The following is a 17,302-nucleotide window of genomic DNA, read 5'->3' on the forward strand; positions in this document are numbered from 1 at the left end:
CACACACACACACACACACACACACACACACACACACACACACACACACACACACACACACACACACACACACACACACACGCACAGCGTGCTTATCGGACACAGATGCGGCTGGCTGCACCGCGCAGCGCTCAACCGTGACAAATCGCAGGGGGCTATCACGCGCACGCGCTCACGTCATCTCTGGTTGCCCAGCCTTGTGACTTCCTATGCCATGAGATTGTTATATGCGCATGTAGCGGCTCGCGGTGTTCTAAATGGGACAATGTGACGGGTCGGAAGTGACAGCCTTAATCGTGTGGGGTTAACGATTAAGCCAGGTACGGACGGTTACCGTTACCAGGCATGCATACCGGCACCCACGTATCAGGCTGCAGCACACATTATAACGGAGTGCAGGATATGAGACAACAGTTTTGAGGCGTTCAGCAGTGCGCTCTGTTCAGCGTCTGTTCACTCGTCTCCTCTGTGGACTTCTGCGTTTTAGGTAAAGAACTGTCTGTTATACCTGATCTGCTGGTATCGATCCAGACATATTGGACGGGGATGCTTTTTACCTCATGCTATTTTCCTATTGTATTCCTCGCTGCTCTTTCTATACCACCCATATTTCTCTGTGAAGAAGGGAATCGTTGATTTTTGCCACTTTAGAGAATATTCCCTGCCTCATGTTACCGTTATGTTATGACTAGTCTACCTGTTACGTCAGTTGGCTGAATTATTTCATTATACATAGCTGGGCTACAGGTTTGGAGAACAAAAAATCCCCACGATCTATAATTTAATTCAACGGTCGTGTCGGCATTATCACAAACTCACAGAAGGGTTCCTTCCCCCTATTCATCCACGACCAAGCTTGTACTAATTTACGCCTTTGCCGTGTTGGGCGGCGGGGTATTGGTCTTGACTACTAAACAGGATTGTTTCAGGACCAGGGGGGAAACCAAATGCGCACTAAAGCCGGAGAGTATCTGACGTCGTAACATGCGGGGGGAGAATCAGCATTAGAGGATGTAGCCTACACCTCGGCTATTGGATAATTATTTGTAGCCGGCCAGAGGAATTTAGATGTTTGGCGCTGTATGAAACCGTTTGTAAACGCTTCCATAGGTAACCCGGCTTCATAACGCCAAACATAGTCCGAGGAAAGCGTGGAGGGTTGTTGGCACAACACGCTGCTTTTTTAACTGATAACATCCCACCCCTTCCTCAACTCAGCTTCTTTTTCTGGAGCGCTACCGTCTTGTAGATTTTCACTCCAACCCTATTCTAGAACACCTGATTCTAATAATTAGCTGGTTCATAAACTGAATCAGATTATTCACACCTGGGTTTGGATAAAACCGACAGGATGGTAACTCTCCAGGAACAGGGTTGGGGAGCCCTGGTCTATCCATATAACATGATAATGTCATGAAAGGATGCTATTGTGGAATTAGGTAACACTGTAGCTATAGACTTACCCTTGATGGACATAATGTGTTTGAGAATAACATACTTAGGCAAATAACCCCCCAGAAATGTATGTCTCATCATTTAGTAGGATATCATAAACATAAGTATTCCAACCAGTGCCTATACCAAATAAATCCAGTATTGTCATGTCCATTCCATGACAGTCATTTTGTGCTCAATAATGCGCATTTGTAAACTTGGCTACATAAAAAGCTGAAAGTTGATGAGATGTTCCCTGTGAAAGAGACAGGACATATAGCCTATTCTTAAAAGTTATAATTTTCTTCTCTTTTAGGTAAACAGCAGCCAGAGCGCTGAGGGGAAGTGTTCTCCTGTAGGGCTGCTCCGTAACTATATCCTTGTGCTGCAGACCTTTAAATACTCCTCATAAAATAGCCACTTGGTGAAAGGTGAGACCATCCCAGCCCAGGACACGGTCTGGAGCGAGCTAGTCTGAAAGCACCGTCAGAGCGCGTGCAGGACTGACCTGCGCTCTTGGATGACTTTCTGAAAAGAACTTCAGGCTACTAGCTGGACCTGCAATACTTCATGTACTTTTTCAAGCCAACTTTTCAAGACTTTTTGGTTACCAGTCGTTGTTGACCAGATAAACATTGGTTTGTTTGTTTTTGCTCTCTTTGAAAAATATATAATTGTTTCATTCTTCTATACATCTGCCTACGGTGCTTACGCAGTGAATGGAGGACATACTCCAGCTTCTCCCGAAGCACCGGCAAATTCTCACACACGCCTGGGGGAGAGCAGCTACTCACACCTGCCTTTGCAGGAGCTTAGTTGAGCTTTCAAAACGTTTTTTACCACTTCATTTTGCGTTCATGACCACAGCTGAGTGCCACTCACCAGCATTCTTTAATGGGATAAATTCACTTGCGAGATCAGGTTATTAAAAACCGATCAAGGGGAATCTAAACCAACCATCCCACACCTTTTGGCCATAGCCTATATTTGTAATTCAGTCTACTGTCCCCAAAAGCTTCCGCATGGTACTTTGGTCGAAAGAGCAAGACCAACCGCCGGACACCGACATGTCATCCGGGGCGATAGAAATGAAGAGAGTGGTACCACCAGTGTACCTCCACTCCAACGGCTCTGTTCACCCGGCCATCCTCACCGATGACCCCGAGGAGATGAGACCGGAGGAGATGAGACCGGAGGAGAGGGGCGAGTATGAGCTCACAGAAGTGACATCCTTCACAGACAGGTCTGGGGAACCGGGAGATGAAGGCCGGGAGATAGTGGTGATAGACTGCAGGGCGAATGCCAAGGGCCAGCGCGAGGAGGACGCTCTCCTGGAGAATGGCAGCCAGAGCAACGAGAGCGACGACATAAGCACTGACCAGAGCCCAGAGCCACCAGCGCCGTTAAAAGAGACGTCCTTCTCCATCGGCCTCCAGGTGGTCTTGCCATTCCTGCTGGCCGGGTTCGGGACGGTGGCGGCGGGCATGGTGCTGGATATTGTTCAGGTGAGGAGAAACTGTTTTGATTCACACCAATATATTTTGGGTCAGGTGACAGTTCCAAAACTCCTGGACCAAAACTCCTGAACATATTGATTCTATCTGATTCTGCAGAGAGAGGAAGAGGAAAAGTGAGAGGGATAACTGAAAATCTGTATTCTCCAGCAGGTGGTGTTTTTTCCACTCACCAAGCAAGGAGTTTTTGTATGGAGGTCAATAAGTGTCGAATTTGGTCAACATAAAATCAAATGGCTCATTTGCTATGTGAGCTTTATTTGGTCGAATATAGGTTTTTTAATGTTGTTTTTAAGTTGTTACGAGTGTACTGATATAAGTAGGACACGTGACATCCCGACAACTTTGAGAAAAAACACTTGATTTCAGAGTTGTGCCTTGCGACATCCCTACCCTAAACCCTAATCCTAACCTTAACCCCTATTCTAACCATAACCCTTACCTGAAACTACCTCTAACTCGTACCTGAACCTTTTTAAATGTAAACTTCAATGGGGTGGGGATGTCCCAAGGATACTACATTGCAAGGACCATTGTGGATGTTCACATGCATATCTGCCCTCTCATTTGCTAGAATGGTCCCACCTGATTTTGTTTCCTCCCGACTGCCTTCCGTTTTTGAAGACATTTATTTTCATTGTTAGAGCAGCCAATGGAGTACCTGGTCAATATAATGGAACGTCTTAGTTCAGCAGTATGGACTCAGAAACAGAATGTTGAGGCTACAGACAACACTTGCCTTGCTTGTGCTAGGAGCTGTACTGTAATGTGTTTATGCTACCTCCTCCACCCTCTACTCACCTTAGTCCCAGTCCCGTTAAAGACAATAAGGAAACAGTCTTCAGCGTTGTGCTAGTCATGTTAAGACATGCTCCATAACTTTTGCGCCTACTAAGTCTTTATTAAACCTCCTACTTTGGGCTGGATGTGTCAATGTGTTCTTCATACATGCATAATGTATGAGCAGAATTACTGTCTTACCTCAATTAGCCACGAAATCCCTAGTTTGAAAGCAACTGTTTTTTTTTTAGAAGCTGTGCTGCACAATTTTCACTAAATCTTCCCCCATGTGGGCCAGCCCCTAGCAATTTGAGTTCAACCAATGAGCTTCAGCCCCTCGCCATATGAGTGACAGCAAGCAAGAGTCAAATGATGCACACAAGGTAGAGAGAGAGAGAGCAATGACTTGGTGCACATTTCTGCACATGTGACACTTTCACTTTTAGCCTGTGAACACTACTTCAGAACTGCTGGCTAAAAAGTATAAAAAGTACTGGAGAAGGCTTCTTACTGGCAGAGGGTAGGAGGACATTTTGACCTTATGAAGGGAGGAATGGACACAGTTGCTTATCTGACTGATCTAGTCGCATATATTATTATATTAGTCTGCATAACAAACACCAAACTAAAGCACATACATGTTTGGCTTTAGCTGTGGTCATCAAGGTACAACTTCTTCTTAGCGAGGTCACATTATGTGATGAAGACTACTAAGGGGTTGGTCTTGGGCATGTTTGAATGAAGTGATCTGTCAACTGATTGGCCCTGTACATGTCAATCACTGCTCTGCCAGCCAATGTGATATCTCAGCTCTGAGTATAGACAGAATGGGAGGTCATCAGAGAATATGGGGTATTTACATAATATATTACACTCCTTACACCCCATTTACTTTACTTGAAACATCGGAAGCCATTGTAACGGTTTTCTAATGGTGAAGGAGAGTCGGACCAAACTGCAGCGTGTATATTGCGATCCATGTTTAATTAAATAAACGTAACACGAATCAATGCAAAAACACTACAAAACAATAAACGAAACGAAAGCCGAAAACAGCCTATACTTGTGTCAACTAACACAGCACAAGGACATCAAGACACTAAGGACACTAAGGACAATCACCCATAACACAACCAAAGAATATGGCTGCCTAAATATGGTTCCCAATCAGAGACAACGATAAACACCTGCCTCTGATAGAGAACTATTTCAGACAGCCATAGACCTACCTAGAACACCCCACTAAGCTACAATCCCACTACATACACACCACATACAAAAACCCATGTCACACCCTGGCCTGACCAAATTAATGAAGATAAACACAAAATACTTCGACCAGGGCGTGACAGAACCCCCACCCCCCCCCAAGGTGCGGACTCCCGAACGCACCTCAAAGCAATAGGGAGGGTCCGGGTGGGCGTCTGTCCATGGTGGCGGCTCCGGCGCGGGACGTGGACTCCACTCAACCACTGTCTTAGTCCCTCCTCGCGTCCTTGGATAGTCCACCCTCGCCGCAGACCATGGCCTAGTAGTCCTCACCCAGAACCCCACTAGACTGAGGAGCAGATCGGGACTGAGGGGCAGCTCGGGACTGAGGGGCAGCTCGGGACTGAGGGGAAGCTCGGGACTGAGGGGAAGCTCGGGACTGAGGGGAAGCTTGGGACTGAGGGGAAGCCAGGGAGTGAAAGAAAGCTCAGGAGTGAAAGGATGCTCAGGAGTGAAAGGATGCTCAGGAGTGAAAGGATGCTCAGGAGTGAAAGGAAGCTCAGGAGTGAGAGGAAGCTCAGGCAGGTTGATGAATCTACCAGATCCTGGCTGACTGGCAGATCCTGGCTGACTGGCGGATCCTGGCCGACTGGCGGATCCTGGCCGACTGGCGGATCCTGGCCGACTGGCAGATCCTGGCTGACTGGCAGTTCTGGAAGAGTCTGGCTGACTGGCAGAACTGGAAGAGCCTGGTTGACTGGCAGATCTGGAAGATTCTGGCTGACTGGCAGATCTGGAAGATCTGGCTGCTCCATGCTGACTGGCGGCTCTGACTGCTCCACGCTGACTGGCGGCTCTGGCTGCTCCATGTAGGCTGACAGCTCTGGCGGCTTCTTACAGACTAGCAGCTCTGGCGGCTCCGTGCAGACTGGCAGCTCCTTGCAGACTGGCAGCTCCTTGCAGACTGACAGCACCTTGCAGATTGACAGCACCTTGCAGACTGGCAGCTCCTTGCAGACTGGCAGCTCCTTGCAGACTGGCAGCTCCTTGCAGAGTGGCAGCTCCTTGCAGACTGGCAGATTCTTGCAGACTGACAGCTCCTTGCAGACTGGCAGCTCCTTGCAGACTGGCAGCTCCTTGCAGACTGACAGCACCTTGCAGACTGACAGCACCTTGCAGACTGACAGCTCCTTGCAGACTGACAGCTCTGGCTGCTTCATGCAGACTGACAGCTCTGGCTGCTTCATGCAGACTGACAGCTCTGACTGCTCCATGCAGACTGACAGCTCTGACTGCTCCATGCAGGCTGGCAGCTCTGGCTGCACCATGCAGACTGACAGCTCTGGCTGCTCCATGCAGACTTACAGCTCTGACTGCTCCATGCAGGCTGGCAGCTCTGACTGCTCCATGCAGGCTGGCAGCTCTGGCTGCGCTGAACAGACAGGGGACTCCGGCAGCGCAGGAGAGAAGAAAGGCTCCAACAGCGCTGAACAGGCGGGCAGCTCTGGCTGCGCTGAACAGACAGGAGACTCCGGCAGCGCAGGAGAGAAGAAAGGCTCCAACAGCGCTGAACAGGCGGGAGGCTCCGGCAGCGCAGGAGAGGAGAAAGGCTCCAACAGCGTTGAACAGGCTGGCAGCTCTGGCTGCGCTGAACAGACAGGAGACTCCGGTAGCGCAGGAGAGGAGAAAGGCCGCAACAGCGTTGAACAGGCTGGCAGCTCTGGCTGCGCTGAACAGACAGGAGACTCCGGTAGCGCAGGAGAGGAGAAAGGCTCCAACAGCGCTGAACAGGCGGGAGGCTCCGGCAGCGCAGGACAGGCGAGGCGCACTGTAGGCCTGATGCGTGGTGCTGGCACTGGTGGTACTGGGCCGAGGACACGCACAGGAAGCCTGGTGCGGGGAGCTGCTACCGGAGGGCTGGTGTGTGGAGGTGGCACAGGATGGGCTAGACCGTGAAGGCGTACTGGAGATCTTGAGAGCAGTGTTGGCACAGGACGTGCAAGGCTAGGGATGTGCACAGGAGGCCTGGTGCGTGAGGCTGGCACCAACTTCACCAGCCGACTAACACGCACCTCAGGACGAGTATGGAGCTCTGACCCAGGTGCCATCAAATCCCTGACACGTTCCGTTGGGCGAATTCCATGCAAAAAGCACCAACACAGCAACTCCCTCATTTCTCTCTCCTCCAATTTCCCCATTAACTCCTTCACTGTCTCTGCTTCGCTCACCTCCAACACCGGCTCTGGTCTCCTCCTTGGCTCCTCACGATAAACAGGGAGAGTTGGCTCAGGTCTGACTCCTGACACTGCCACTCTCTCCCTGAGCCTTCCCCCAAGAAATTTTTGGGGCTGACTCTCAGGCTTCCTTGCCAACCGTGTTCCCTCATATCGCCGGCTCCTCTCTCCGGCTGATTCTGCTCTCCTCGCTGCCTCCACCTGTTCCACCTTTGGGCGGCTACACTCCCCTGGTTTAGCCCAGGGTCCTCTCCCGTCGAGGATTTCCTCCCATGTCCAGAAATCCTTAATACGCATCTCCTCTTTGGGCTGCTCCTGCCTGTTGACACGCTGCTTGGTCCGTTTACAGTGGGAGATTCTGTAACGGTTTTCTAATGGTGAAGGAGAGTCGGACCAAACTGCAGCGTGTATATTGCGATCCATGTTTAATTAAATAAACATAACACGAATCAATACAAAAACACTACAAAACAATAAACAAAACGAAAACCGAAAACAGCCTATAATTGTGTCAACTAACACAGCACAAGGACATCAGGACACTAAGGACAATCACCCACAACACAACCAAAGAATATGGCTGCCTAACTATGGTTCCCAATCAGAGACAACGATAAACAACTGCCTCTGATTGAGAACCATTTCAGACAGCCATAGACCTACCTAGAACACCCCACTAAGCTACAATCCCACTACATACACACCACATACAAAAACCCATGTCACACTCTGGCCTGACCAAATAAATGAAGATAAACACAAAATACTTCGACCAGGGCGTGACAGCCATTCACTTTTAATGGAAGGATAGCGAGAGAAGCGGAATGTGCGGGGGTACCGTTGAGAATTGCGAGCATGGGCGAGGGAGCTGACCAGGTGGGACTAAAGTTGGAGAAAGCTGAACTTTATTGAAATCCTCCGTAATGTTGCGACGCAAGAAATCAATCGGCTGAGAATGAATTGGCTGAGAATGGCTGTTGATACGTAACACTACCTTCTGTAGCTACGCTTGTTGTCTTGTTAGCACCCACTTGAGGGCGAGGCTAGCGTGGCTAAGGGGGAGATGGGGTGGAGGGGGGTAGAAAGAGGACAGCTGGACAGTTAAATGAAGAAGTATCTGTTTTATCTGACTTACATTTGAAGTCGGAAGTTTGCATACACCTTATGGCCAAGTACATTTAAACTCAGTTTTTCACAATTCCTGACATTTAATCAGAGTAAAAATACCCTGTTTTAGGTCAGTTAGGATCACTACTTTATTTTAAGAATGTTAAATGTCAAAATAATAGTAGAGAGAATTATTTATTTCAGCTTTTATTTCTTTAATCACATTCCTAGTGAGTCAGAAGTTTACATACACTCAATTAGTATTTGGTAGCATTGCCTTTTAAATGGATTAACTTGGGTCAAACCTTTCGGGTAGCCTTCCACAAGCTTCCCACAATAAGTTGGGTGAATTTTGGCCCATTCCTCCTGACAGAGCTGGTGTAACTGAGTCAGGTTTGTAAGCCTCCTTGCTCGCACACACTTTTTCAGTTCTGCCCACACATTTTCTATAGGATTGAGGTCAGGGCTTTGTGATGGCCACTCCAATACCTTGGCTTTGTTGTCCTTAAGCCATTTTGCCACAACTTTGGAAGTATGCTTGGGGTCATTGTCCATTTGAAAGACCCATTTGCGACCAAGCTTTATCTTCCTGACAGATGTCTTGAGATGTTGCTTCAATATATTAACATAATTTTCCTCCCTCATGATGCCATCTATTTTGTGAAGTACACCAGTCCCTCCTACATCAAAGCACCCCCACAGGATGATATTGCCACCCCCGTGCTTCATGGTTGGGATGGTGTTCTTCGAATTACAAGCCTCCCCCTTTTCCTCCAAACATAACGATGGTCATTATGGCAAAACAGTTCTATTTTTGTTTCATCAGACCAGAGGACATTTCTCCAAAAAGTACGATCTTTGTCCCCATGTGCAAACCGTAGTCTGGCTTTTTTTGTGGCGGTTTTGGAGCAGTGGCTTCTTCCTTGCTGAGCGGCCTTTCAGGTTATGTCAATATAGGACTTGTTTTACTGTGGATATAGATACTTTTGTACCGGTTTCCTCCAGCATCTTCACAAGGTCCTTTGCTGTTGTTCTGGGATTGATTTGCACTTTTCACACCAAAGTACGTTCATCTCTCGGAGACAGAAGGCGTCTCCTTCCTGAGCAGTATGGCGGCTGCATGGTCCCATGGTGTTTATACTTGCGTACTATTGTTTGTTGTACCTTCAGGCATTTGGAAATTGCTCCCAAGGATGACCCAGACTTGTGGAGGTCTACAAAAAAAATTGAGGTCCTGGCTGATTTCTTTTGATTTTCTCATTTTGTCAAGCAAAGAGGCACTGAGTTTGAAGGTAGGCCTTGAAATACATCCACAGGTACACATCCAATTGACTCAAATTATGACAGTTAGCCTATCAGAAGCTTCTAAAGTCATGATCTCATGTTCCGGAATTTTTTGTTCACAAGAAATTTGTGGAGTGGTTGAAAAACTAGTTTTAATGACTCCAACCTAAGTGTACGTAAACTTCCGACTTCAACTGTATCTGTGAATACTGCTGAGACAAACTCAAACACATAAGTAGATCCTCATGGTTCTATTTTCTGATAGAATAGAGCTGAGCAGAACAGAATTTAATAACACCTCATATAATAAAACAGAGTATAGTATGAGCACGCAGCTGTAAAATATAGTGTGTATTTCAGCCACTGTAGCTGACTGTAACCCAAAGGAGACAAACAACAGTCTATAGCCAGAGCACCGCTGGGTTCTAAGAGCCACAGGGGAAACAATTTAATAGAATTCTTCACACTTTCCTGTTGACTTGCCTGGTGTAAACTGGGTTTGGATATGCAGTATATTATAATATGTGGATATTTGTTGGTCTGTGTGCATGTGGTGTGCATGGTTGTGTGTGAGTTTACTGTGTAATGTTTCTGCCAGTACGTGTGTGTTACCGTGTTTTTTGCGGTACTGTCAGTGTAAAAATACAGTCCTGGGACTGGGTGGCTGACAGGTCATATATTTATTTAAGGTCAGCCTCTGCTACAGATAAAGCTGGAGGTGTCTGGTTGCTTGGAGACCAAGTGCTGGCACTGACTGCCCATTCTGATGCCAACATAGTGTAACACAGGAACTCTGAAGAAAGAGAGAGGGAGAGAGGGAGGAACACACAGAGAGCAAAATGGTGAAGAGAAAGAAAGTGCTCACCACTCTGGTTCTGGGGTTATACTTGTCATAAGGACAGATTAGTGTGGTTAATAGCCTGCACTCTTATGCGGTTACCCATATCCTGCCCTCTAACCAGGACGTTCTCTCTTTTCCTGACAGTCTACCTCTCATTTTCGCATTCAATCATAGCATGCTGATTCATCTGTAGTTCTCTGAACTTCCCTGCTAAATACTGAATTATTTTCACCCTATTAAAGAGTTAATAACAACAGCTATGATGATAAAGAAAAGAGAAGGTGATATCATTTCCTGTGTGAAGATAAATAATAGATCGTGACAATGTCTTCAATATAATGATTGATTCTAGAAGCCTGTCTAGTAGGTTCTATCACATTGTAATTCCCCTCCCCTGACCCACTGCTAACTCAGCTAACAGCTAATCCCCTTCTGCCCTTACAGGAGGCAATTACCCTGCTCTCTTCCTCTCTCTATCTCTATCTCCCTGACTCAGATGTATGGTAGATGCAAAATACATCATCCTCTCAATGTGTGTGTGTTGCCCCTCAGCTCAGCTGCTGGAGTGAGGAATGGTTGCCCAGGGTGATGCATGCATGCGTTCTCCACAGCGTTCTCGATCATTTAATTTTTTAAACATTTTTTATTTAACCTTTATTTAACTAGGCAAGTCAGTTAAGAACTAATTCTTATTTACTATGATGGCCTACCCCGGAAAAACCCGGACGACGCTGGGCCAATTTGTGCGCTACCCTATGGGACTCCCAATCATGGCCAGTTGTGATACAGCCTGGAATCAAACCAGGGTCTGTAGTGACGCCTCTAGCACTGAGATGCAGTGCCTTAGACCGCTATGCCACTCGGGAGCCCCAATCTCTGTGTGAAATGTGACCCACCTATTTAACTTCCCTTAGTTTCCTCCTCACCACACACACACACACACACACACACACACACACACACACACACACACACACACACACACACACCCTGTCTTAGGCCCCATTCCTACAGTGTCCCAATACTGTCTGTCAATCCCAAACCTGAGCACACAGTGTCCCAATACTGTCTGTCAATCCCAAACCTGAGCACACAGTGTCCCAATACTGTCTGTCAATCCCAAACCACAGGAGCAGTGCGCCTGCTGAAATGGTCTTCTGAAATGGACACTTTCACACCCTCTGAAATTGACACTTACTGTAGGTCAGTGAGAGGAAGGTTCACAGATTTGTTCTTCGTTAGATGTGATTTATGACCTTCCTATGAACGTCAAAGGTCAAGACAGGTGCAATGGTTGTTTTGATGTTGGACATGCTGGACATGCTTCCAGTAGAGAGAGAGAGAGAGAGCACTCCACACCAGATAGTGTCTCAGCCACAGTTGATTGCCATTCACAGTTTATATAGTGTAAAAATGTGGGGTAACTTGTTTGTTGCCTTGTATGATTTCTCCTATCTGTTTGTCTATCTCTTATCCGTCTGTCTGTCTTCCCCACACTGTGGCGTCAGATGACGTGCAGATGACCAAAATAAAACCGTGAGGCAGGACATTGGTTCAGTCTCAGCGTCTCAAATATAAACAAACAATATCTAAAAATACAGCAAACAGTAAACAGGAATTCACAATCAACACTACAGCCTGAAACCAGCAAACTCTCTCCCCCCACAGGAGGACATTTTGGGACAACCACATCCAGTTGCCGGGTTTCTACAGGAGCCAGTGGGAAACGAGAGTGTGGACTTGGTCCCCTGTCGATCTGGTTTATTCTAATAATCTGGAAAATTATACTGGTTTCCAGCTGTCTCTCTTTTTGTAGTCTGGTCGAATTATTCACAGAAGTGAATAAAGATAAAATCTCTATGGTGCAAACAGTCATTTCATTGATCCACATATATAATCTGCTCTTATCACATAGAGTGCATTAGGAAAGTATTCAGACCCCTTTACTTTTTCAACGTTTTGTTACGTTATAGCCATATTTTCTAAAATGGATTAAATAAATAAAAAATCCTCATCAATCTACAAACAATAACCTATAAGGACGAAACAAAAACATGTTTTTGTAATGTTTGCAAATTTACAGTGGGGCAAAAAAGTATTTAGTCAGACACAAATTGTGCAAGTTCTCCCACTTAAAAAGATGAGAGAGGCCTGTAATTTTCATCATAGGTACACTTCAACTATGACAGACAAAATTAGAAAAAAAATCCAGAAAATCACATTATTGGATTTTTAGTGAATTTATTTGCAAATGATGGTGGAAAATAAGTATTTGGTCACCTACAAACAAGCAAGATTTCTGGCTCTCACAGACCTGTAACTTCTTCTTTAAGAGGCTCCTCTGTCCTCCACTCATTACCTGTATTAATGGCACCTGTTTGAACTTGTTATCAGTATAAAAGACACCTGTCCACAACCTCAAACAGTCACACTCCAAACTCCACTATGGCCAAGACCAAAGAGCTGTCAAAGGACACCAGAAACAAAATTGTAGACCTGCACCAGGCTGGGAAGACTGAATCTGCAATAGGTAAGCAGCTTGGTTTGAAGAAATCTACTGTGGGAGCAATTATTAGGAAATGGAAGACATACAAGACCACTGATAATCTCCCTCGATCTGGGGCTCCACGCAAGATCTCACCCGTGGGGTCAAAATGATCACAAGAACGGTGAGCAAAAATCCCAGAACCACACGGGGGGACCTAGTGAATGACCTGCAGAGAGCTGGGACCAAAGCAACAAAGCCTACCATCAGTAGCACACTACGACGCCAGGGACTCAAATTCTGCAGTGCTAAACGTGTCCCCCTGCTTAAGCCAGTACATGTCCAGGCCCGTCGGTAGTTTGCCAGAGAGCATTTGGATGATCCAGAAGAAGATTGGGAGAATGTCATATGGTCAGATGAAACCAAAATATAACTTTTTGGTAAAAACTCAACTCGTCGTGTTTGGAGGACAAAGAATGCTGAGTTGCATCCAAAGAACACCATACCTACTGTGAAGCATGGGGGTGGAAACATCATGCTTTGGGGCTGTTTTTCTGCAAAGGGACCAGGACGACTGATCCGTGTAAAGGAAAGAATGAATGGGGCTATGTATTGTGAGATTTAGAGTGAAAACCTCCTTCCATCAGCAAGGGCATTGAAGATGAAACGTGGCTGGGTCTTTCAGCATGACAATGATCCCAAACACAACGCACCGGGCAACGAAGGAGTGGCTTCATAAGAAGCATTTCAAGGTCCTGGAGTGGCCTAGCCAGTCTCCAGATCTCAACCCCATAGAAAATCTTTGGAGGGAGTTGAAAGTCCGTGTTTCCCAGCAACAGCCCCAAAACATTACTGCTCTAGAGGAGATCTGCATGGAGGAATGGGCCAAAATACCAGCAACAGTGTGTGAAAACCTTGTGAAGACTTACAGAAAACGTTTGACCTCTGTCATTGCCAACAAAGGGTATATAACAAAGTATTGAGATAAACTTTTGTTATTGACCAAATATGTATGCCTCTCTCATCTTTTTAAGTGGGAGAACTTGCACAATTGGTGGCTGACTAAATACTTTTTTGCCCCAATGTATTACAAATATAAAACAGATACCCTGTTTACATAGGTATTCATACCCTTTTCTATGAGACTCAAAATTGAGCTCAGGTGCTTCCTTTTTCCATTGATTATCCTTGAGATGTTTCTACCACTTTATTGGAGTCCACCTGTGGTAAATTCAATTGATTTAATATGATTTGGAAAGGCACACACCTGTCTATATAAGGTTGACAGTGCAAAACCAAACAATGAGGTCAAAATAATTATCCGTAGAGCTCCGAGACAGGATTGTATCGGGGCACAGATCTGTGGAAGGGTAGCAAATCATTACTGCAGCATTGAAGGTCCCCAAAATCATAGTGGCCCCCATTATTCTTAAATGGAAGAAGTTTGGAACCACCAAACCTCTTCCTAGATCTGGCCTCCCTGCCAAACTGAGCAATCAGAGGAGAAGGGCCTTAATCAGGGAGGTGACCAAGAACCCAATGGTTACTCTGACAGCGCTCCAGAGTTCCTCTGTGGAGATGGGACAGCTCAAATAAGCAAAGAGAAAGGAAAAGTCCATCATTACTTTAAGACATGAAGGTCAGTCAATGCGGAAAATTGCAAGAACTTTGAACATTTCTTCAAGTGCAGTCGCAAAAAAACATCAAGCACTTTGATGAAACTGGCTCTCATGAGGACAGTCACAGGAAAGGAAGACCCAGAGTTACCTCTGCTGCAGAGCCTCAGAAATTGCAGCCCAAATAAATGCTTCACAGCTTAGCGGGACTTTCATGTGTTTTTCAACAGGACAATGACCCAACACACCTCCAGGCTGTGTAAGGGCTATTTGACCAAGAAGGAGAGTGATGGAGTGCTGCATCAGATGACCTGGCCTCCACAATCACCCACTTCAACCCAATTGAGATGGTTTGGAATTATTTGGACTGTACAGTGAAGGAAAAGCAGCCCACAAGTGCTCAGCATAAAAGTATTCCAGGTGAAGCTGGTTGAGAGAATGCCAAGGATGTGCAACACTGTCATCAATTCAAAGGGTGGCTACTTTGAAGAATATAACATATATTTGGACTTGTTTAACACTTTTTTGGTTACTACATGATTCCATATATTTTATTTTATAGTTTTGATGTCTTCACTATTATTCTACAATGTAGAAATTGTTTTAAAAAATAAAGAAAAACTCTTGAATGAGTAGGTGTGTCCCAACTTTTGACTGGTACTGTATATATACACACAAAGAATTGAATAACTCCCCGTGAAGATCAGTCACTTCAAAATTCTTGGTGTATTTTCAACGTCTTAATTTTATATTGCCACAGAACGAAATCCTCACAAGATTGGCGAATTGCCGTGACAGGAATATGAAACTGGACTTGCCTGGATTTAAATGACTTATAGATCAAGTTAAAAGTCATTTGTTCAAACCGCGAAAACTGCAAAATATAAGCTAATCTCCAAATTGTAAAATCAACAGAGATTAGACAAAAACGGCACCACTGAAACAGGTACTAGCAACGGTTACAATGATATAACATATTTATAACAACAATACAGGGAAATACAAGGTTATACCAACACAGTGACAAATACTTTTCTCTATTTTAATGAAATAATGGTTAGAAAAAGGTCTTATAAACATGATTAAGTAGTTGCCCTTTTGAGGATAGTCGTATTTTCCAGCGTTCTAAGAACAGTGGGTGAACATCCTAAATTGTGTTGTCATTTCAATAGTGGTACACTTGTGGTATGTTTATTTTGTTTAACACCCTCCCAAAGGTAATACAAAAAAATGCTCAGTGTAACGGCGTTCTTCGTTTGTTAAAAGAGAGTTGGACCGAAATGCAGCGTGGTGGTTACTCATGATCTTTAATGAAGGATCGCGATACATGAAATAACTTTATACAAAACAACAAACGGAACGTGAAATCTAATTACAGCCTATCTGGTGAACACTACACAGAGACAGGAACAAACACCCACGAAATACAAAGCGAAACCCAGGCTACCTAAATACGGTTCCCAATCAGAGACAACGAGAATCACCTGACTCTGATTGAGAACCGCCTCAGGCAGCCAAGCCCATACAACACCCCTATTCAGCCGCAATCCCAATAACCACAAAACCCCAATACGAAATACAACAAAACAAACCCATGTCACACCCTGGTCTGACCAAACAATCAACGAAAACACAAAACACTAAGACCAAGGCGTGACACTCAGAAGTTGATTAATGTGCATTTTCTAACCATCCAAATCCCCCTTTTAAGTGCTACACTGTGGAATAGCCTATTAACATTGCTACATCCTGTCAATCATTGACTGGCATAAACTCAGAAAAAAGGTACAGAATTGTACAAATGCTTATCACTGTAGTGGTACCCAGTAAGGTACCATTTTACCATTAGTTACAGGTGCATAGTTGTACCCATGCAGTTTGTACCTTAAAAGAGACAATAGTGTACCATTTGTTCCTTTTAAGTGACAAAAATGTACCTCTTCTCTATATCAAGTCCCTCACATGTACAGTATACACCTGTACGCCATCCCACTACTGACAACAATGGAATGAATTTGTGGGGTAGCCCTGACCGGGACTCGAACCTGGGTAAATCCAGACCTTAACCATTACACCAGGAGGTCCGTACCACTTGACAAGGTCACTCAGTGTTGGGTTAAGTTTGCTACAATATTAATTACAGCTCTTTAGTGTCACACAAATGTACCATTCTACTAGGTTATCGGCACATGTACCATAAAATGTACCGAACAGTACCATGTGAGATCATATGTGTACCTTTGTGTACATTGTGTATATTTTTATATTTTTGTGCCCCATTGAACAATACTGTACCCTAACCATACCCTTTATCTGAGAGTGTATGGCTAGCTTGTTAGTTTCTGATTGAGTTTGAAGGTTTTAGTGGGTTAGCCTGCTATTGAGTGGCTGAAAAAAATGCTCAACAAGATGGCGCCGACAGAGATGGTCGCCTCGCTTCAAGTCCTTAGGAAACTATGCAGTAATTTGTTTTGTTTTTTATGTATTATTTTTTACATTGTTAGCCCAGAAAATGTTAAGTGTTATTACATACAGCCGGGAAGAGCTATTGAATATAAGAGTGACGTCACCTTACCAACATTACGAATAATTTCCAGAAGGGGATCCTTTGTTCGGACCTCCACCCTGTACATTGGATCTAATCCCAGAGGCCGACCCAAAACAACATTGTCACCGCAGGAGAGGCAGAGGGAGCGCCCTCCTGGTTAGACTTAGAAGGTGAGCACAACACTCACTGCTTCTGAGCATATTAGTCGCCAATGTCCAGTCTCTAGACAACAATGTGGACGAAATTAGGT

The 17,302-nt window shown here is 45.3% G+C and overlaps 1 protein-coding gene across 1 annotated transcript in view; it reads left to right on the forward strand.

The window, feature by feature from the left end:
• The first annotated feature begins 224 nt into the window (after window positions 1-224).
• Window positions 225-17,302, forward strand: part of LOC124031345 (solute carrier family 41 member 1-like) — a 43,215-nt gene continuing 26,137 nt past the window's right edge. The window contains exons 1-2 of the mRNA XM_046342448.1: window positions 225-487; window positions 1,751-2,939. Coding sequence (XP_046198404.1) covers window positions 2,457-2,939 — 483 coding nt within the window. The 5' untranslated portion in view covers window positions 225-487; window positions 1,751-2,456. The remainder of the gene's footprint in view (window positions 488-1,750; window positions 2,940-17,302) is intronic.

The sequence above is a fragment of the Oncorhynchus gorbuscha genome, linkage group LG03 (genome assembly GCF_021184085.1).
Source record: "Oncorhynchus gorbuscha isolate QuinsamMale2020 ecotype Even-year linkage group LG03, OgorEven_v1.0, whole genome shotgun sequence".
Classification (NCBI taxonomy): domain Eukaryota; kingdom Metazoa; phylum Chordata; class Actinopteri; order Salmoniformes; family Salmonidae; genus Oncorhynchus; species Oncorhynchus gorbuscha.